This window comes from Rhinichthys klamathensis, unplaced genomic scaffold, assembly GCF_029890125.1.
Source record: "Rhinichthys klamathensis goyatoka isolate OS25496 unplaced genomic scaffold, OSU_Roscu_1.1 h1tg000004l_1, whole genome shotgun sequence".
Lineage (NCBI taxonomy): Eukaryota > Metazoa > Chordata > Actinopteri > Cypriniformes > Leuciscidae > Rhinichthys > Rhinichthys klamathensis.
This window is the reverse complement of record NW_026606557.1, coordinates 485,454-509,482: the sequence shown is the minus strand read 5'-3', so window position 1 is coordinate 509,482 and position 24,029 is coordinate 485,454. Positions and strand designations below refer to the sequence as shown.

Here is a 24,029-nt window from a genome sequence, read left to right as displayed (position 1 = left end):
AGGCCTTAATCTGGGGCACTTTAGAAGAAACTCGGCTGTAATCATTAGAAAGATGCATTCAGTTCAGGATGATCTCTAGAACAGAGAATGTCAGAGCGAAGTGTTCTGGAGACCTACTGACCTCACAGTTGTAGATGTGTTCTGTTTAATTGGCCAGGTGAGAGGCATCCACTCACTCACACAGGCTTCAGCTCTCTCAAACAGACAGCAGGAGCTCGGAAGGCTCGGAAAATTAAACTCGACTGTCAGCCTAATTGGTCCCCTTCCCTTCCTGTATTGTGCTGTTTGTGTCCTTTCTTCATATATGAGAGTTGAAGTAGGTTGCCTCATCGCTGATGCTCTGGAGAGAGAGAGAGAGAGAGAGAGAGAGAGAGAGAGAGAGAGAGAGAGGCTGTGCTAATGGGAAGCTTTTGAAATGTTGTTGAATAAAACCCTCAGCCTGTTGTTGGTATTATGAGTAAATACAACTAATATGCCACCGAATTTGAGTTCAGTCTCCATTTAGGCTCTTTGTTTTGCCATGACTTTGTTTCTGAGCCTTTCTCAGAAGAGAGTGTTGCCCTAGAGAATCTTTATCTCTGTATTGTGTTTCTCCACTGCTAAACAGACTGGCTTAGGCCAACATACATTTCCATGTTGAATTAGTGCTTGCTCTTACAGAAAGAAAATATATTTCCATATATTTATGATCGATATATTAAATGGTTTAAATGTATTGATGAATATATGATATATATTCATCAATACATGGTGCTGAATCCATGATGCAGTATATGGTGCTGTTGTAATCGGGGAAGAGATTTGAAGTGCTTACGCATTTGGACAAAACCTGTTAGCAAAAATATGTTTACTATGTTATACAAATGTGCATTCACGTAAGTTACTTTCACTCAATTCAGTTATGTTTCAGGGTGGATATTGGGATATTTAAAAGTATTTAATAATCTAGAACTCTTTCAGTGATAATCCTTGGGATAAAATCTGTGATTCAGGCTACATGAAGATTAGTACATAACCAACAGATCATCCTCAAAAAATGTCTTGGCTTTCTTTGCCATAGAAAATATAAACACACAGTTACAGCAGCCAGAAAATAAAAAATAAAAAAATAATACCAAACAGTCAAGGGTCAAGAGCCCAACTAAAGATCACCATAATGATCACCATAATGATGACTTCAAACGAAATGGTCTATCATTGTCCCAACACTATTTTGTATGTTTTGTACTTACAACTTTGAGTAAAACATGCTTGAGTAACTTAAGGCAATCATCGCACACACTGTACAAAACTGAATATATTTGAAATATAAGCTGTTCTTTTGAACTTACTATTTCATCAAAGAATCTTGAAAAAAAATGTATAAAAATATGAACAGCATATATCAACATTGATAATAATCAGAAATGTTTATTGAGTATCAAATCAGGATATTAGAATGATTTCTGAAGGATCATGTGACACTGGAGACTGGAGTAATGATGTTGAAAGAATGCTTCTATCAATTTAACCCGATTCTGAAACTTGACATTCTGGTCTTTTCAGCAGGGTCTCTAGGCAGTACATCATGGCTACTTAATGTAACTGTCCGAATTTACATGTACTCATTGTTTTGTGTCACAGTGATGGGCGGTCTCGAGTCTCGTGGGGTCCTGAGAAAGATCAGCGATATGTTGGAGATAATCATGAAGAGGATCGACACGTTGTCGAAAATGAGCAACAACAGCGAGTCCCACAAACTGGAGGAGCTGAGCTCCGCTCTCCACAGGTGCAACTTCACATTCATGATTACAACACAGCAATAACATTTTCCGTAACGTTCTTGAATTCAGGTGTCACTTGCTGCCTTCAAGTCGTGTGGGGATAATTGTATTTACGAGATGAGCACACATGAATGGCACCACATTGTTGTAATTGCCAGTTATCTTCTTGTTTATCTTTGTGCTGGGTGAAGTGAACAGTAGCAGTTGGTGGATAGTTTAACTGAAAATGTCGTTCATCACGGCTTGAGTACGAGTTAATCGAGTCAGTGAAATTGTCAACTAAAACGGAACCAAATGAGATTTCTATCTTTCTGTCTTTTATTTCAAACAAAAGTATACAAATAAAATACAATAAAATATAAAAATACATTGTGTGTTGCAACATACCTTAGGAAAAAACAATATCTATAAAGTGTTATAAACAAAAAGGAGTGGGATGAAGCAAGACGCAGAAGATTTTGCAGCTGCTAAAGAAGTTTTAACTCGAAGACTTTTATTTGATACACTACATCGAAGAAAAATGCCTTGGTTACGACTGTAACCTCAGGTCCCTGAAGAGGGAACGAGATGCTGTGTCGATTGACGCTGTGTGAAGTGTGAACACTCTGCGTGATTACGTCTTGAAGCACATGTGAAATCAGTCCAACACCAAATATGACAAATGATTTCACAGAGAGCGCTTACTGAAGACTCAGAAGCTAGCGCTGCTTTGTTTGGGCTGGCATTACAGTTTCCTGGTTGTGACATCACCCGCCTCTAACGTTTCCGCCACACCATTGGACTGATTTCACACATGCTTCAAGACGTAATTACGCAGAGCGTTCCTACAGCGACAATCATGCAGCGTGAGTTTCCTTGAAAGGGAACTGATTTACCTTTTTACATGTGCATTTTTAACCCCTTGTCCACTTCCAGGAGTTAATGTGAACACCGGATTGCATACATTGTGTATATATAATGAGCAATAGCTTGAAAAAAGCTTTCCAAAAACACTAGTATAGCCGCTGGTTAATGAGGCAAATGGCCAGCAAAATCAAAACACATCCGCCATCATTTTCTGTGAACACAGAAATTGAACACACATCCCACTGTAGTGACAATTTCAGAGTTTGCAAGTTGGAAGTCCCCAATAATCTTGAAGGCAGCAGCAAAGTCTGAATGTTTCAGACAGTGAACTACTTGCTGATGAGTTAGTCAAGACACTTCCCACATTTTTCACCTGTCTCCATGGAAACAGATGTCTGTCACATCAGAAGTTCAAATGGTTACTTGTGCCTTGGCTTTCCGTGTGATATCTTCAGACATCATCTAATCTTAGAGGATAAACACACCCACATACCGCAGCTATACAATCTTTGATGCACATCAAAGTTGTCAACTTTCTGTTTCTTCTGTGTCACTGAAAAGTAATTAGTGAAGTGATAGTTTAAAGCTGAAGTGTGTAATTTTTGCACATCTAGTATCTCCAATGGACCTGCAAAAATAATCAATGTTTTCCAACTCTGTGCTTTCACACAATAAGCCTGGTAAATTACCGTAAAATTACCAGATTGATATTCCTGGTAAATACACAAATATTAACACAAGCAGAGGTGTTCTGTCCTGTTGAATGTTGATACCATTCAATTCAATTCAATTCAATTCACATTTATTTGTATAGCACTTTTCATAATACACATAATTTCAAAGCAGCTTTACAGAAAATGCATGAGTCCAGTCCATATTACAATTTACAATTCACACATCAAAACCAATATACCCTAAACTCTGTAATTTCAATCAACCACAATTAGCTTTAAAAGCTGTTCCGTCGTCCTTTAGTTTCACTATCTTTCCAGTCTGACTCGGTAGTAAAAAAAGGGATGATTACAGAATGCATTTTTTCTTTTAAAAATGAGAGATGCCTCACAATAATATGAGGGGTGTAATGGTAGTATGACAGTTCGTTACTTATCTCAGGTTTGAAGCCATGTTTTTTTTACACTCACCTAAAGGATTATTAGGAACACCATACTAACACTGTGTTTGACCCCCTTTCGCCTTCAGAACTGCCTTAATTCTATGTGGGATTGATTCAACAAGGTGCTGAAAGCATTCTTTAGAAATGTTGGCCCATATTGATAGGGTAGCATCTTGCAGTTGATGGAGATTTGTGGGATGCACAATCAAGGGCACGAAGCTCCCATTCCCCCACATCCCAAAGATGCTCTATTGGTTTGAGATCTGGTGACTGTGGGGGCCATTTTTAGTTCAGTGAACTCATTGTCATGTTCAAGAAACCAATTTGAAATGATTCGAGCTTTGTGACATGGTGCATTATCCTGCTGGAAGTAGCCATCAGAGGATGGGTACATGGTGGCCATAAAGGGATGGACATGGTCAGAAACAATGCTCAGGTAGGCCGTGGCATTTAAACGATGCCCAATTGGCACTAAGGGGCCTAAAGTGTGCCAAGAAAACATCCCCCACACCATTACACCACCACCACCAGCCTGCACAGTGGTAACAAGGCATGATGGATCCATGTTCTCATTCTGTTTACGCCAAATTCTGACTCTACCATCTGAATGTCTCAACAGAAATCGAGACTCATCAGACCAGGCAACATTTTTCCAGTCTTCAACTGTCCAATTTTGGTGAGCTCTTGCAAATTGTAGCCTCTTTTTCCTATTTGGAGATGAGTGGTACCCGGTGGGGTCCCATCCGCCTCAAGGTTGTGCATGTTGTGGCTTCACAAATGCTTTGCTGCATACCTCGGTTGTAACGAGTGGTTATTTCAGTCAAAGTTGCTCTTCTATCAGCTTGAATCAGTCGCCCCATTCTCTGACCTCTAGCATCAACAAGGCATTTTCGCCCACAGGACTGCCGCATACTGGATGTTTTTCTCTTTTCACACCATTCTTTGTAAACCCTAGAAATGGTTGTGCGTGAAAATCCCAGTAACTGAGCAGATTGTGAAATACTCAGACCGGCCCGTCTGGCACCAACAACCATGCCACGCTCAAAATTGCTTAAATCACCTTTCTTTCCCATTCTGACATTCAGTTTGGAGTTCAGGAGATTGTCTTGACCAGGACCACACCCCTAAATGCATTGAAGCAACTGCCATGTGATTGGTTGATTAGATAATTGCATTAATGAGAAATTGAACAGGTTTTCCTAATAATCCTTTAGGTGAGTGTATATATATATATATATTTTTTTTTTTTTATATATTTTTTTTTAAGTTAAGATTAGAATTATTGCACTCCAATTCTAATCTGCTCCGTTTTTGTGACGGGCATGCGCTCACTGACACTCCTTCATTGATGTCTGAAAAGTAAATGTAGACTCGCTAGCTGTCAGCATAATCATTTATGTAAAATGGAAATACTTGCGAGGATTTGTAACATTTAAAGGCAAGTATACAACCGTAAAGTCTAAGTTGTGCGCTGAGGAAAACGCATCTCAAACTCATTTAACAACACATGCATCTGACAGTAGTGCAAGCCATGTTGGTTTATGATTGAAGCGTTTAATATAGAGCACATCTCGGGCCCTATCTTGCACTCGGCGCAAATGACTTTGTACACTGACGCATGTATCATTCCTATTTTGCACCCGCGCAAAGCGGGCTTTTCCCTCCACAGACACACGTCGGTTAACTAAGAAATACACTTGCGCTCCCCGGGGCGGTTCAGCGCAAAGAGGAGGCGTGTTCCGGCGCAAACTTTCCCTCATGCTATTTTGCTGTTCTATAAAACAAATGCGCCACTGACCAGAAAAAACCTAGTCTAAAGTCAGTGGCGCGTTGCGCGTTGTTCATTATGCTATTTTAAGGGCGCATGCTTGGCCATAATCAATGTAGCGTGTGCACAACGCGCATACACTTTGATTCTCTCATCTAAGCAGCAGTTTTCATTTTTGCAAATCATACATTATTACGATAGATAGATAGATAGATAGATAGATAGATAGATAGATAGATAGATAGATAGATAGACAATTTATTATAAAAGCATACATGTAGCTTACACATTTACCCAAATTATCATACGCCTGGTTAACAGAAGTTAATTTGGGTGGGGTTCTCCATCCCCAATGTCACTTCTCTGTGTTTTACGGCCCTGACGAGAACGTTGCTCTCCTCGGCTGTAAACCGCTCCTGGCGCGCGCCTGGCAAATCCGCCGTTATAAAAGGAATCCGCTTTAGAACAAGCGCGCCTGCTCTTAAAGGGAATGTGAGATGACGCTCTGATTGGTTTATTTCACGTTACGCCCAAACCACACCTAATAATGAAGCTACTTCAGACCAACCCCTTTTAGATTTGCGCCAGGCGCAATAGGCATTTATCCCGCCGGGAAAATAGCAACAGCGCCGGGATCCGCCCACAAAGTTACTTGCGCTTTGCGCTTTGACACTTGCGTTTCAGATCGTTAAAATAGGGCCCCTCATGTTTAACTGCTCAATCTGTGTCCTTCGCAACATCAAAGTATATTTATATAAATTATATTGTCCTATCCTGGAGAAGGGGAACTTTTGGGCATGAAAAAACATGTACTGTTACACACCTAAACAATATCCAACACAGAGCTGCTGATGAACAGAAAAAAGTATGAATGAAATTCAGACATAATGCATCCGCCATGTTGTTATTGTCACGTGACCTACCAGCGTCAGTTGCGTCGCTTCACTGCCATTCATAAATCCTCTCCCGTGGCCTTGTGGGATATAAAAGCATATCCCATAATCAACACTCAGCATGCAAAAGCAACAATGGTAATCATTCAATTAATTTTTAAATTACTACGACTATTACCATTAGAAAACAATTGTATTTGCTGTCTTTATTATGCTAATACTGGCACAAGCGAAGCGATGCATTTGTGTAAGAAAAATATTCATATTTAAAACTTTATAAAGTAAAATAATTAGCTTCTGGCCAAACGAACATACAGATTCCACTTAAGTGTAAAGCGCAACTTACGCAAGTAATGCGACGTACTGCTGATATTTACGCTACGCCATGACACACTACACTACTTCTGACGTCACATGTTGCATACGTTTCGCTTTAGGCAGTAGATGGCATTTGGCCGGAAGTAAAAATTTTACTTTGTAATGTGTTAAATTCAGGGGGCCTTTATTAACCCCCGGAGGCGTGTGGAGCACTTTTATCATGGATAGATGCACTTTTATCATGGATAGATGCACTTTTATGCACTTCAAAACAGAAACAGCAATTCACTGTCATTATAAAGCTTGAAAGAGCCAGGAGATTTTTTAATATAACTCTGATTGTATCCGTCTGAAAGAAGAATGTCATAGAAACCTAGGATGACTTGAGGGTTAGTAAATCATGGGCTAATTTTCATTTCTGGGTTAACTAGCCCTTTAACTTGGGTGTTCTGAGTAACAAAGGCATAGTATGTGAACAGTACGGATTAATAGATTTTTACTATTAAGTTCAACAAACATTAAATACGATGGAAACACATTTACAGAATCAATCCTTTGATGTGCAACAAAAAAAAAACCTCATGACTTTGCCTCAACAGAGGAGGTGATTGGATATCTGAACTAACCAGAGGACCAATCGCATCACAGCTTCTCAAATGTTGGTTTGGTCATTCTAAAATGCCTGAGCCAAAGTCTGCCATCAGAAGGATTTGGTTTAATTCCGTCCAGAAGCGTCTCACACGTTTGTGTTTCCAAACACCAGCATCCGAACACAAGATAACATGACAGCGTTTATTGCTTTTCATCTGCCGCTCTGAGACGCAACTCATTTATGACAAAGGAATAAAGAGCCACAGTGGCTCCACTGTTTACCAAAAATCTGTAATCGGGGAAGATTATAGATTTTTGTTCAATTTCTCAGGGAGTGATGATTTTGTTCTCTTGAACACATGTGGCCCTATTCATACACCCGGCAAGTGTTTTTTGTTAGTTTCAGCCCGACGCAGTTATCATTTTCACGCCCTGTCCCTTTGTTTAAATCGCAAATGCATTTGCGCCCATCTGGGCGCCAATGCCTACTGGTTTGAAAATGGGGTGTGTTCAGGCGCATAGACACAACAACCTATAAAGTCAATGGCGCAATATTTTTTTTGTTATTTAAAGAGCACGTTAGTAATGTGGCGCACATGTGGTCTCAGCGTGGAGCAAGCCGCAAGAAGTCGACCACGCCCGTCCAGGCCGCTGCCAAACCAGGAGGCAAGCGGAGGTGCAAACGACCCTGAGATGGGTGGAGGGCCGGGCGGAGAATCTTTTGTTTCCTTTTCTTTGTGTTCCGCCGGAGGTACCCACATTTTCAATAAAAGAGCAATTTCTGAAACCTCTGGGGCCCAAGAGGGCACGCTTGACAGTCAATGACGCTATGCCTTGTCACCCTCAAGCCCCTCTTTCATCGCCAGCGAGCAGCAGTGGCTGTGTCCCGGACACACTGACGCCTCCGCACACTCACTCTGCCCTTCGGCGGAAGCAGGTACGTGTTGCACCACACACTTAGACCCCACTCCGGGCCGCTATGCCGTCCGAGGCGGGTCCCTGCATTCCGCCGCGCTGCCCCACCCCGGGTACGTTTGTGGTGCCGCTGGTCCCGCTTGCACGGTGTCTGGGAGCCTGGCTAGAGCTTCCCAGCCCGTCTCGCTGGCTCATCCGTACTGTCAGACTCGGCTTACAGCTTACGCCTTGACGTCACGTCGAACGTGAGCAACTGAAAGAGAATGTCTCGGTTACTATTGTAACCCTTGTTCCCGTCGCCACGGTTGCTGACCATCGCTGGATGGCCGTCACGATCTCGGCTCCTCAGCGAAAAACAATGTGTGCGTGCGTGCGTGTGACGCGTTTCATGCACGCCAACATTCATTGGCTGGTTCTGTAGATACTCGAAGTTGATAGGACTCCCTGAAGTGATCCCAATTACGTCGTCATGTCGACGTTATGTCTCCCGTTCCCTCCTTCAGGGAACGAGGGTTACAATAGTAACCGGCCATGGCGGGAGCGCAACTGGCTTTTAAAGGGAATGGGAGATGAGACCCTTATATTATCTGATGAGATCACCACTTTCCATGCTACTGTACTCTTTGTTGCTGTAGAAAAAAATCTTTGGGCACCTTGCTGTAGCTGAAGTAATTATTGCAACAACCGATGTAGAAATAACGTATATCGACTACACTGACTGAACAAACGGATTTAAAGTCATCACTTGCAAAATGTGAAAGTCAGCCCTAAAATTGATTGCAAATACAGTACAGATTGAATTGAGTGCAGCATAAGCAAAGCCTTAGAGCCTTTACCTTGTGGTTTTCGAAATGTGACTGAAAAATCAACACTGGCGTTCTTTTATAAAAACTGCTTTGATTGGTGTGGCTTGATTGGTTCTGACTTCAGAAGGTAAAAAGCTCTGACAGGATCTAAAAAAAAAAAAATCTCAGAAGTGCAGAGGATGCAGAAGTCAGACATGCATGTGACAGCTCCGCCTAAACGCTTTATTGTCTTTGGGTGTGAAGTCAGAAAGGTCAGGGTTCAGATGGCGTGGTTTTGTGAGCGTTCAGCCCTGTGCTGTGCAGAGGTGACATTTATTGCGACTGACAGTTGCTCACAGAAGGGGGGCTGTTTGCTTCGGCGTGTTGCTGATGTACTGTAGCTGCAGGGCACGAGGTTGGAGGCGGTTCATGCAAGCTGTATTATGAAGAAATCAAACACTTGGTGTGAAACAAAGATGACAATGCACTCCCCGAGCTTGCTGAAAGACATTTTCCTCTCTCTCTGAAAGAGTTTCTTCAAGTCTCTTGAGAGACCTGAAATAAAACCTATTGAGGTTTTATTGAAATAGTCTCAGATACGAGATAAAAAAATATATATATATATAGTCAAAAATAACTAGAATGTCACAAAGCTTGAGGAGAACTACAGTGGGTACAGAGACTACATTGACAACCTGACTAAATAAACAGTTTTAGGATTTTGTTTTTGATTTTTTGGTATTTTGCCTGGCCAAAAGATAAAGAAAAGTCGTTGTTTGGATTTGAATAGGCATGGATTTGAATAGGAATAGGCTATGACTATGAAGAATCATTTCCACACATGAATTGGCACCTCCAGACCACATGAACGTCTTTGGGATGTGCTCGAGGAGACATTACAGACAGAGTGCTGGATTCTTGCATTGGCAATACAAGATCTTGAGCAAAAATGTATGCACCTCTTGATGGAATTAACATCACAACATTTATTTCCATCAAGAGGTGCATACATTTTTGCTCAAGATCTTGTCATGACCTAATCATAGACTCTTAAGATTTTGCCTATCCAAATAAAAAATAAAAAGCTTTTTTTTTTTTTTGGCTGGGCAGTGTATAATAACACTTGTTGGATTACTGGTCAGACGAAGTCAAAGCATCAAGACTTTCAGACAAAGTGTGAGCATTGAAACACGCAACTAAGATTATTTAATAAACTCAGCTCTTTTTACTATCATCACTTCGTCTCCTGCTTCTGCTCTTCCCTGGCTTTCTCAGTCAAATTCTTAGGCAGATAGAAGACTAATATCTGGCAGTGATTTGGGACATGTCTAATATATCTGATATTTCTGACATGGAGATCCATCTGATCTATCATTTTGCGGTTGTCGGCAGGATATCGGCACAATCTAACAATTTACTCAATTAGCATATTTCACCATACATACAACACTTTTGATCGTTTTATTATAACCATTTTTTCAGGGCAAATATTCAGGGCCACTATTTGGATATTTTATTTGGTCAAAAATGCAAATCTATTATTTTGTTATTTGATACTCCATTTTTAAGGCTCATTTCAGCCATGTCTTTGAGCATTATGGGGCGGTGGAAGCATAATGGTTAAAAATCTGAGCTTGTAACTCAAGAGAATTCAGAAATAGGTGACCTTTCAACTGTGTATCCCATCAATAACATAAAATATGAAAATAACAATTGTTATGGTGTGTTCAATCACACCGAACGCGAATTTAATTATTTGCGCAAGAAGATTACAATACAAAGTCAATGCAAAGACGCGAATAGACGCATCATTCGCGCCGGGCGTTGCGAATGACGCGAATTGGGCGACGCGTTTGCCGCGAATGTCTTCCGCGCAAGTTGAAAAATTTGAACTCGAGCGAATGTTCAAGCGTCTAACTAGTTGCGATAGACGTGTATTTGACGCTCTATTCGCGTTCGGTGTGAACACACCATTACTGTTGAAATGTTGGTAACACTTAAAGGGATAGTCCACGCAAAAATGAAAATTCTGTCATCATATAGGCCTACTTACCCTCAAGTCGCTCCAAACCTGTATGCATTTATTTCTTCTGCTGGACACAAAAGAAGATATTGTGAAATATGACAGAATTTTTATTTTTGGGTGAACTATATGCATTTAAGGTCCACAGTAAGGTCCCATTAGTTAACATTTGTTAATGCATAACTAACAATGAGCAATACATTTGTTTTTACAGTATTCATTAACTAATGTTACCAAAGAAACTTTACTGTAAAGTGTTACTGAAATGTTTTATGATTATTTTATTCTTTTTTTCCAATTATCGTTATTTTTTTTTTACCATTTTTAATTATCAATACATAATTACATAAAAGACATTTGAAAATAATGAACGCATACTCAAAACTTTCCAAGGCTGTTTCAATGCTATCTTTATTTAACAAAAAGTGGTGAAATCTAAAAATCCACCCCTGGAACAATTAAATGATGCAATGTTTCCCTTTCATTTGAACCCAGTTGTTTTAACCTCTCGGATCGTTTCTAGGCTTCAACAACAAAGGGAATTAAGTTACTGGCTTAATTGCTGTAACGTGTTTTTCTCTCAGGGCCAGGCCTAAACATGCCGCATGTCATTTTCATTATCTATCTATGTAAATGGTGTCAGTGCAGAAGCATCGCTATTTCATGCTCCAAGCATATTTCAAGCAATTAGCATGTCCAATGGGTAATCGCACCATTCAAGGATGTTGCAATTCAGTTCCACAATAAATAAAGACACGTCTGCTTCAGTCAAGGCAATACATCTTTAGACCTTGTGTCTTCTCATTTCTCATATTTATTAGTCACAGACACTTTAAGATGCGCCTCCTTTCCATAATGCATATTTAAAGTAATCTTTTCTCACCCTCATGTCGTTCTAAAGTCTTATTATTTTATTCTGTGGAAGTTTAAATGAGATGTTTTCTGGTCATTGCATACAACAAAGTGTATTGTGATTTAAAAAAACACCATAAGGGATTATCAAAGAAGTCCAGAAGTGTCATTTTGGGTGAACTGTTTCTTTAATGGCTGGGCATCATTTCTCTCTCTCTCTTCTGTTCACTTTCCCAGATTCCAGCCGGTAGGTCTGGTGGAGCGAATCCAGGCCATCGCCCAGAACGTGTCTGACATGGCTATACGAATGGAGCAGATTCTCAAGAAGACTAACATCCCAGGCAGAGGTGATTGAGGATTTTCTTATTGTAAGGGTTGTTGTAGGAAGAAAATTGGATACTTTTAATATCAAAATAGTATTAACACTTTACAATAAGGTTACATTTTGTCGCTGTTGGGGGCGACAACCAAAAATATTTAGTCGTTTTTATTACACTGTTAAAATTTCAGACCTCTCCAACTCAAAATGTTCTAGTGACTGGTCACATCTAATTTTTTTCAATTGGCCTAATTTAATTTCTGTGAATTGCATTTTAGCAATTGTGGCAATAGTCTGTTAACATGGGCTCAATCAGAAATAATATGTTGAGCCAATGAAGAAATTAAGTTTATCAAACCGTGTCGTTGGTCCAATTGAATTTATTTACGCTGTAGTAGCAAATGATTATTTCTCACTGTCATTGACATTTGACATTTTATCACATCACTTTATTAACAAATCAATTCCACCACAGGATATTTGGTGAAAATACCTTATTTTAAATAAGGAAACACACTGAATGCATTCAAGAAGTCATCTTCATAGCAGGATGTCTTGATGTGGTGAAGAAAACTTTCAAAAGCGGCACTGCATAGATTAAAAACCTGCACATTTATGACAATTATAACATTAATGACAAAGCTTTCCTGCATCACATCTGTCAAGTGACAGAACAGAAGTGACTCAAAGGGATACTTCAGGATTTAGCATCAAGCTTTGTATTAGTAGAAAACTAATACATCATATCCCCCTGAGACGAGAGATTTATGTATTTTTTGTCTGGAAAAAATCCTCAGATGACGCAAAAATTGTCATTTTGCGTCATCGGAGGATTTTTTGGCCCGAGGCTAAAGACTACAGCCAGTAGTAGGGGCTGTCCAGCATGTTCTCAACGCGCCCATAGAGGGTGGATCTCACTCACAGAATGTACACATAGTGTCAGCCATCTTTTTTTGGAAGCTAAGCTAGCAGGCTCTTGTTCTGTGGAGAAAGCTGAGTAGTAGGGGTTACCATCCTTTTTTTCCCGGACATGTCCGTCCGTCGATGTCCGCGATTCAGCTTTTGCTTTCTGCAGTCGCCATTCATTGTTTACATGCACACCTTTTGTTTCAATCTAACTGAATTCATTCCGATTGGTGATTCTGAATGTAGTGTTTACATGAACGCTAAACAAGTGATCGGTTGATGTGTGTTTTAACATTGCTAAGAAAATCCCCGCTCCTCCGTGAGAGATACGAGAGCGGTGCGTCTCACAGGTGTCGCTCATCAGTAATCACGCCACCGGCCTCGCGCCGTTCTCCCGCGGCCCTCACTCGTCCTGCTCGCCACAGTAAACATCATGAATGCCGACTGTAGAACGCAAAAGCCGAATCCTGGAGATTTTGGGCGATCTCGAAACACATTTTCGGGCAGACTCATCACGGAGACTCACTAGTAGCCTAGACTTGTTGTTTAACTACTGCGCTCTGTTACCGGTAGGCGTGGCCTCCTAGTGCAGCGAAGCAAGTGCATTCTGGGAGTTGTTGTCTTTCATCCACATAAGCCAAAAATACATTTCCTGGCTTTTCTCATTCTAGAAAGCTCAAAATTAAAAAAGTAATTTCACATTTCTTCTACATAAATGACCCATTTTAAATACACATTCATCTTTCCAGAGGTGAAGTATCCCTTTAATTATATAATGAGGATTAGACTTCAACTTTTGACAATGCGGTTTTTAATTATTTAAAAATAGTGGGGTTTTTTTTTTTTTTCATTTCGGGTGACCCTGTGTTATCCATTTTTAGCGATTGTTACCGGGGATAATATACCGCTGGATCGTGTGATTGACCAATCAGAATTAAGTATTCCACAGAGCCATGTAATAATAGGCAAATGAGTTCTTCATTTACTGTGTGTCTCTCTCTCTCTCTCTCTCTCTCTCTCTCTCTCTCTCTCTCTCTCTCTCTCTCTCTCTCTCTCACACACACACACACACACACACACACACATATGTTGTCTACGGGAACTCTCGATATACATATTGATTTTTATAGTACTCTCTTCAAACAAACAAACAAAATATATGTATATATATATATAATACTTTAAAAATAGTCTCATTGTGTCTATACTTAGATTAAGTATAAATTAAGTTCATTAAGTCCTTTTTTGCCTCATTACATTTAACAGCAAACAAGATTTATAAACTCACCAAAAACTCTCGACTTAGTCTCTTTATAGTGAGCCAAAATCATATTAAAAATGCTGTTTAAAATTAGACATGAGGAGGTCTGGGCTCGATGCCATTTTGCAGGACAACACATTCGCTATTTATTATTTAATGCAACTTGATTGAACTTCATCGCAATAATGCCAGTCATCTCTTGCCGCTATTTGTTCAGTGAGGCTCTCTGTAGGTTTAGATATCTCGCGAGTTTGCCAACAGAGTTTGGTCGATTTCCAGCTGATTTTTAGCGAGCATATGTCCAAGATGTGTGGGAGGTTTATTTAAACTACTAATGCAAGACAAACATAATTCATACTTCTCCTCAGCCATTTGGACAGAAAGTACAAGGATTCTCCTCAAACTCTGCTTACTTTGTTAAGAAAACTTTTCTTTTTGAAATTGTTTTTAATGACTTTTTAGACATTTCTAAAAGTAATATTTCAGTTTTGACTTGACAATACTAAATATCTTTTGATCTAAAGTCATACACTCGCTGTGTTCTCAGTTATCAGTGACTGTGCTTGCTCACAATGAATGTGAAAATGTGACACAACGTGACAATCCCAGCCAATCAGAATATATGTACATGTCCAAAGTTTGGAATAATTACGATTTTTGGTTACACTTTATTTTCTTGGACATTCTAGTAAACTAGTTAAGTATTTATTATAATTATAATAATATTTCACAATATTAACGTTTTAGTGTATTTTTGATCAAATAAATATAGCCTTGTTGACTTCTCTCAAAAACATTAAAAAGTATATTTTTAATAGATACTGTATATAGATATGCCCATACAAAAGTAAAGTCATAAATTAGATCACTTTAATACTTCAGTTGTTTCCCCTCGACGGCATTGAGATTTCTGCTAAAATATCACGTCTTCTTTCAAAAGAGATTTCGTCAATTTCTTTGTTGGTTTCCAAAATGTCAGAGTCTGCAATCAAAGAGATTTCAATAGGGATCTCTATAAAGTTTGAGGAGCATCAACCGCAGGACGATGGAGTGAATCTCCTAAATTAATGTCCCATGGGTACAGAATAGAAGAGCCAGTGGACGTCCTTTGATTTAAGGGTTCAAGGATATTTTTTTCAGCTGCTGCTTACTGTCTTTTCATAATCAAGCAGAATAGCCCATAATTCCTTTCGCTGTATGCTTCTTGATGGATCTGAAGTAGCCTGTTTTACAAAGAACAACATCTTTCTAAGTTAATTAGGCTGACTGGGACCGGCTACCAGTGAGATACGGGAGTTTATTAATCAAGGAGAGAGGGGGATGTTTGCAATTTTCTACCCTAGTGAACAGAAAGCAGTACAGAGCTCTTAACAAAGCCCAGAGCAAGCCTTACTCCGACAAGTACGAGATATGAGGCCAAGAGTTCACTTTCATAATACCTAATAAAGCAAGCTTAAAGGAAGTAGAGGAGATGGAAGAAGATACGGAGGACTCTCCCAAAGCCTCATTAAAGCCGAGAGCGTTCAGATCCCACTGGTGTTCCACAGCGAAGCTTCTGGAACCGTGTTATCAGACTGTGACCGCCTGTCCTTTTCATCTACAGGCCGAGATGGAGTTATGGGCCAGTGCGAAGTCCCGAAGGATCCCGGGTACCCGGATTGCGCCAGTAAAGTGGATGTGAGTTGACAGAGATTTTTTTTTTTTTTTTTTCAAAACTCTCATACTCCTTTATGTCTGTCTTTTTTTTTCTTCTTCCATGGTTGCCTTGGAGGGAAACAGATTGGTTGAAGCAAACACTGGCACCCAACAAATTGATTTCTTGCAGAGTGTTTTCACACCTGTTTCATTGATTGATGATGCTGTTTTATAGATGATGTCTCTCTTCTTATGCTGTTTATTCTAGTGCAGTTTGTCCTCATTTTAGAAAATCAGAGAAGATTTACCATGCGAACAAGTCTCCTTATCAGTGTTTGTCCACAAGAAACCTAGAGTGCATTTACATTATTTTATATACAGTATATATAGAGAGAGCTAATCTAATCTAATCTCATGGTCTTTAAAACAGCACATACAAATCATTAAACATTGAAATGTTCTCTGTATTGCCTCTTGACCGAGACATTTTACGTTTTTTTTGTAAAAAAAAAAAAAAAATGTTTTACTTCATTTGGAATGGTACGAAACTTGGTAAAGGTTTTTGGGACTTGCTATGTGAACACACACACACAAAAAGTATTGGAAAAAGTTAGATGTTCCTGGAAAAAAAATAGTCACAAATAGTCAAATAGTCAAAAATGACCGCATTGGAAATTAATGTGAGACGAATTTTGAAAGCTAATTTATTTTATATATCAAGCTCAAATTTGCAACACAACTTGTTTCGATTTATGGCTTTGATTTTCTATAAATAGTTTTTACTATGTAAATAGTATTTTTGTTCGGTTTTCATAACAATACACGTGAAATTCTGTTCCTTTTTTTAAGTTCACTTTTGTTTTTAACTTTTTTCACTTCAGCAATAATCAGCCAAGTGTCGTCTTTGAAAAGAGATCAAACTTAAGTCTGTTCTCCAAAGCAATTAATATTTACCACAGTTTAAGTTGGAAATGTTCAGGTCTATGCTCAAAAAGTGAATAAATGGATTATAAATACAGCGTAAATATAATTTAGTATAGAAAAATCCCCTAAAAATACAAAATATTAAATAAAAACATTATCAACTAAAATATAGTACATTAATTTCATTGACAAAAAATAAATACTAAAATTCTGTCATTTCTGACCACCAATCGAAGAGCACCAGAGGGTTCATTTTATATTGCTAGTAGAATAATAACAATATATTGTGAATACAGGACACATCAGCCAAATTTGGCGAGTTCACTCTGTCCTTTCACACCAATTCAAATATTCAGCACAAGAAAAAAAATATTGAAATAAACAATGCACATTGTTTGTGGTGAACATCCCAAATCAGAACATTTGTTGGCACTAATGCACTGAAACCAGCATTGAAGCCAAATGCACATCTAGCTGCTGTTGTCTTCGTACAAGCCTGAACATTACTTATAAAATAAAATATTTGCAGTTCTTGAACTCTTTAGTTTCCATGAAACAGATGCGTAACCTTTGATAAGCACGGTGCCTACATAAAATATTCAGCACGAATTTACACTTTTGCCCTGCATGACACATGGTTCATCCTCATAAATATTTCTCCGCTTCTTGTATATTTACACCTACCTGCATCAACATTCTTTCACCACACATTACATTTGCATCTTTTCCACTTTTCAATAAATAGATTTTTATGAAATATAGGGCTGTCAAAATGTTAAAATAATTATGATGGCTTTAATGATTTGTATTGTAGGTAATGCACACGGGGGAATTTACTAAGAATGAATTGCTCCCGCTGAAAGCATGTTCTGTCTGCGCTGCTTTAGGCCCCGATCCACTAAATTAATTATGCAGATCAGGCAACGGCACGAACACACCCACAGTCTGTGCTGCTGAACGCAGTTTGCACAGTGCGGTTGAGATGCTGTATCGTGGAGAGATCAGCAGATCTGACATATTTCACATGGAGCATGGCATTAAAGCACAAACTATAATGAGCAGAATTCTGTATTTGCCCTATAACAATGACTTGAAATACTTTTTTTAAAGAAGTCTGTTCACCAAGGCTGCAGTTGTTTGACCAAAAATAAAGTAAAATCTGTAATATTGTGAAATATTATTACAATTCAAAACATTATTTCGATAATCCCCTTTAGACACTCTATGTAAGTAACTTTGCTACTACATGTCAACTAACTCTCATTAGAGTGTTAATAGACTGTGCGGGTTAGTAGCATAAGTTGACATGTAGTTGAAAATGTACTAATAGTTAGTGGAATGTCTGTGGGGAGCATAAAAATAAAGAGTTAGCAGATATTAAGCAGACAGTCTACTCTAATGACAGTTAGTTGACATGTAGTTGCAAAGTTATGTACAAATTTTTTTAACTATGAAATCTGTAATAATTAAATAATACATCAAATAGAGTTTATGGACTTATTACTTAATTTACTAATGTTTTTGCTGCTGACCTTCAATTATCAACTCTTTTCCCGCTTTCCTTGCTTGCTATGCGGTAGGTGGCGCTATTACTCATCTTCTGAAAGAGAACAGAATCTCCGGCAGGCAAAAAAAAAAGAAGCAGAAACAAGTGATAAAAGCATTGCTTTTTCACGTTGTAGTCTTTGAAAAAAAGCAACATGATTTCCGCAGCTTTTTGTTCAAAATGTTGCTTTTTAATGAAATGCACCCACATTAAGCTAGAATATATATATTAGGGCTGGGCAAGTTAACACGTTATTATTGCGTCCGCATTTATTAATTAATGCCGACAATTTTTTTATCGCACGTTAACGCAGTTTTTTTTTTTTTTTTTTTTTTGAAAGTCCGTTGCACACTGGCTCTGAATAGGACATAGGCCTACAGTCAAACCATGGATCACAGGAGGGGTGGGATGTTGGTCAGCCAGCAAATAACCCACCCAAACCAGCAGTGGAGAGAGGCTTTGGCAGGTTCTCTCAGGTGAACAGAAAAGGAGACAGCGCTCCGCGAGTGAATGACAGGCGCTCTATGGATAGTAACAATAGCAACGGCTTCTGTGCGCAACGCAGCTGTAGTCTTTTTAACTTAAATTAAAATTATACATAACTTTACCTGATGTGCCTGCGTTTTGTTTAGCGGGGATGCTCTGTAATGTGAATTCCCTTCTGTTGATGTCCTGATAACTTTTAAATATTGGGAACTCAAACAGCGAGCCGAGGATCAGTCTCTCTTCCAATGATTTGTACTGCGCGTCGTGTACAAAAAGTTATAGACAATCAAAGTCCTTTTAGACAATTCAACTTCGGCAACGGGCGGGCGCGTGCGTGAGGCGAGCGCGAGGCGAGCATGAGCGCAACAGTTTCACAGAACGCACCTTCTCGACCAATTCATCTCACTCTAAAAGGCTGATTTATACTTCTGTGTCGGACTTACGCTATACACTACGCGTTGGTTGGTTTTACTTCTGCGTCGTTGTCCGCGTTGACGCGCAATTACACATGCAGAGGGAGCATGTGAAACCCGTGGAGCGGTTCTAGCAATCACAGCGCTTGCGGTGCGCGTAGAATTGACGCGTCGTTACATTTTTGGAGAGGTGCACGTCAGGGTACGACGTAAGTTCGACGCAGAAGTATAAATTGGGCTTTACCTCTGTTTAATGCGATCTTAGTGTACGTGGGAAACCATGGCATGACCAAACCTAAGCTACTATCAGAGAAGTAACGTTGGTCGACTTATATCTCATGACCTCTGACTACATAGACTGTTTCTGCTGCTAAAAGACACCTGTTGATACCTGTTAAGAAAAAAACCAAGAAAACTGGACTCGTTTTAACAAGCTAGATAAAAGGTAATGCCCTGGCAGTGGCAAATAGCTTTGTTTTAATATTTGATTTGATTACATTAATGTTTAAGTTGAGATTTACAATACATATTTTATTGCTGTGTAAAGGGAATACTGCTGGTAAAAGCACCTTATTTGTTTAAAGTTTTTGCAAACCACATGTTATTACACTTTTGTGTATATAGCAGTACATTTAAATCAAAAGTGAGTAATAGACTACTTTAGAATTCATTATTAAAGTTTGCGCGTAACAATGCGATTAATCGCAAGAAAAGCATGCGATTAATCGCGATTAAAAATTGTAATCGTTGCCCAGCACTAATATATATATATATATATATATATATATTAGAGACTCAGTTCTTTTGTTTGATATATTACCTATTCAGATATCCATACAACAAAATATTCTGGGGTCATGAATTTTTTTGAAAATGATCAAAAATGCTGCCGTTGGCTGGCAACTTTTAAAAAACAAACGGTTGCAGGGAAAGATTTAAAGTGTTAGTTCTTCCAAAAAGGAAATTTCTGTCATTAATTACTCACCCTCACGTCGTTCCAAACCCGTAAGACCTTCGTTCATCTTCAGAACACAAATGAAGATATTTTTGATGAAATCCGAGAGGTTTCTGAACCAGCCATATGCAGCAATGTCACTGCAACTTTCAAGACCCAGAAAGGTAGTAAAGACATCGTTAAAATAGTCCATGTGACTACAGTGGTTCAACCTTAATGTTATGAAGTGACGACAATACTTTTTGTGCGCAAATCAAAACAAAAATAACGACTTTATTCAACAGTTTCTTCTCATCTGTGTCAGACTCCTACGCTGTTGATGGTAAACACAGTGCAGATCTTCCAGGTTCTACAGCAAAACGCCGACTTATTATTGGCCGACGCTGGTCACGTGAGCACACGACACTTGCGTGTGATGCTGACACTGGATCTGGCCAATAGTGAGCCAGCTTTCTGACGTAAAACATGGAAGCACTGCACTGTGTTTACTACGCGAATAGAAGAGAAGAGATTGTTGTATAAAGTCGTTGTTTTTGTTATTGTTTTTTGCGCACAAAAAGTATTCTCGTCGCTTCATGACATTAACCACTGTAGTCACATGGACTATTTTAACGATGTCTTCACTTTAACGAGGCCTTACGGGTTTGAAACGACATGAGGGTGAGTAAGTAATGACAGAATTTCCATTTTTGGGTGAATTCCACCATGCAAAAACGCGACTTTTGTTACGTTATGTCTGTTTTAGGTTGTTGTTGTTTTTTTTGTTGCTTAAATTAGGGTCTTGAATTTGCTTCTCCTGCATCCCGTGCTTCTGATATTCACACGGCTGAGCGGCTAAAAGACACATGCATCATCTTGTGTACCAATATGTATTTCCCTTTCATTCAGCCATATGGATATTTGTTCTGTTTTTGGTGTGGATAGACAATTTGCCACTGATTCGTTTAACTTTTCTTTACCTTAAATGTGGTGTGAAAGGGCCGTTAGAATTGTGTTCAATGTGTCACTCATGTCTGAAGTATGACACCATCACCCATGTGACGTGGCTGTTGTATGGATGATAGTTTCTTTGAGGTTAAATGTTTGTTCAACACTCCCATTCCAAAAAGAATCCTGAAAGCAGCCAAATCAAACCAATCTTTTCCAGCAAAGTGTATACGTTTGAAATAAAAAGCACACATTTCAGTTTATGTGCTCTTGTAAAGGTTAGCAGAGGCATTAAGATGAAGACTCAGTTCCAGTTCCACAGTTCCAGTTCCTGAAACAATGCCAAGATCCCCATGCAGAGAATGCCAGTACTGGTAAAATATACAATTTGAATGCCCTCTAAGTCGCTTTGGCTAAAAGTGTCTGCAATATACAATGTAAATGTAATTACAAACCTGAGTTATTCATGAAAACGAATCATTTGATGGGTCCAGTCATGCTTGGTTTGGGTTATCACACCTCTGTCCTCTCAATGTGAAATGTTAAAATAATGCCAACCTACATTTAACTGTTATTCATCTCTTAATGTTCAAGTGGATGAGAGCCAGGTGGACATCAGACCCTTGCTACACCTTTTATGGAGTAGACGGCTCCGACTGCTCTTTCCTCATCTACCTTAGTGAAGTCGAGTGGTTCTGCCCCCCGCTGGCCGGGAGGAATCAAAGCAGCCACCCCACAACCAGCAGCCTCCCAAAAAGACAGGTGAGTGCTGAAACAGCCAATAATTACAACACTGAGTTCACTGACACAGAGAAGGTTAGAGGTTTGTGAGGAGATATTGTGGCTAATCTGAAGTTTATAAAGGCTATTTTCTTTAACCTAATGAGTTGCCTATGTACCATTGCAGGTATCTTTTATCCAGAAAATACAAAATACAGAAAAATAAGATGGATGAAGCAAAAGAAATATCAGTTCTAAATACACTACTGTTCAAAAGTTTGAAGTCAGAAAGAGTTTTTTTTTTATTATTAAAGAAATTAATTATTTATTAAAAGTGACAGTAAAGATGTATGTTCGTGGTTTCCAAAAAAATATGAAGCGGCACTGTTTTCAACATTGATAATAACCAAAATTTAATAACATAAGACTGGAGTAATGCTGCATTCACGCCGTCGTAATTACCGTAGACTGGAGATGCATTATATTCGAAACTGTTCACATCCTCAGACTGGGAATTGTGCGTTTCTATGGCACCACTATCAACGAATAAATGAATCTGCAGCGGTCAGGTGGTTCAAGTCGAGCTCTCAAACAATCCCCATCTTACAAGCTGTAATTACGACGTGAATGCTTTTCACAAGTTGAAATCATGTAATTGCGGTAATTACGACATGGCGTGAACGCACCTTAATGATGCTGAAAATTCAGCTCTGGATCACAGGAATAAATTACATTTTAAAACGTATTCAAATAGAAAACAGTTATTTTATATTGTAATAATATGTTGGGTGGCACTTTATTTTACAGCCCTGCCCCCCATGTGAATACTATGTTCTTATTATAGCAATTACAATAACTGGGTAATAACCCTGAACCTAACCTTAACTAGTTACCTTACATCACCAGTACTTTCCTAGGTAAGTACACCGCAAGTACACACAAGTGAACGTACTGTAAAATAAATGTAACTGACAAGTTCAATCAAAATCAAAATAGCCATGCATTGTTTATTTATTTTTTGGAGGCTGAAGTGGCACATTGCTGAATTAGCAGTATGCTACCATGAAGCTCTTTTCTCCATTGTGTGTGTTGAGTCCCCCGCATTCCCCATGTGTTTGCTTGTATGACGCACAAGTTGCTACCTATGCAGCGTTCTAAATCAGTCATTTATGAGGTTTCATTTCAGTTAGATGGCTTACTAGGCTGTAGAAAGCAAGGAAGCTTGGTGGGTTTTATGCTGTGTGTGCAGCGTGCAGATCTCACCTGGTTAGAAACTCTCACAGTGTCATTTCAAGTGAAAGAATTCCAGCTGTTTGACACTTATTCACAACATCATTGAACCCTGCTAAGACTGAAATTAGATATTTTTTTTTTTTCAAGTTCTCTTTCCCCTAGAGCTTAAAATACGGTGGCATTTTTCCTGTCTAGCATAATTACCTCTTTATATTCCACACAGCTTTAACCAGCATACGCCTGAACTCTTATGCCACTATCTGGCATTTTAAAATGACAGTTCTTTCATTTGTAAAATCCTGCTTAACCTCGGCCTCATGCAGCATGACCACTCGCACGCCATTAATCTGTGTTGTGTTTAAGCATTGGGTTGACTGCTTTTGAGCTTTTGATGCCTAATCACTGGATTTTCCAGGTTAGTGTCATCAAATCTTTGAAAGATATTCAGAGTTTGTTTGAGTCGTTTAGTAAGTATAGTAAATTTCCAAGAGAAGAACTGCATATTACTGTATACACTAGTAAAATAAAGTGTGCATAATTTTATTGTTTGTGCATTTGTAGTGTTCTTCAAATATAAAGCTGTACTTGTACATAAACAATATTAACGACATAACAGGCCACTTAAGTGTACTTAAAGATAGTACACTTTCATGACTGTTTCTTATGAAAGGCCCATTGAAGTGCCTTGAAACGCACAGCTTAGTTTGATGTATTTACGTAATTTTCCACTGAAACAGGATGTAAAGGCGGGACATATTGAATGGCTCCTCCCCCTTTTCAAATAGCCAATAGCGTTTAGTTTACCTCTCAGACTGCAAGTCGTACTCGACAGCAAC

General features: G+C 39.0%; 1 protein-coding gene across 1 annotated transcript in view; it reads left to right on the top strand.

The window, feature by feature from the left end:
* LOC130085090 (alpha-1,6-mannosylglycoprotein 6-beta-N-acetylglucosaminyltransferase B) overlaps positions 1–24,029 on the top strand; it is a 124,731-nt gene that overhangs the window by 24,019 nt on the left and 76,683 nt on the right. Inside the window, exons 3-6 of the mRNA XM_056250676.1 lie at positions 1,624–1,768; positions 12,106–12,215; positions 15,958–16,031; positions 21,835–22,002. Coding sequence (XP_056106651.1) covers positions 1,624–1,768; positions 12,106–12,215; positions 15,958–16,031; positions 21,835–22,002 — 497 coding nt within the window. The remainder of the gene's footprint in view (positions 1–1,623; positions 1,769–12,105; positions 12,216–15,957; positions 16,032–21,834; positions 22,003–24,029) is intronic.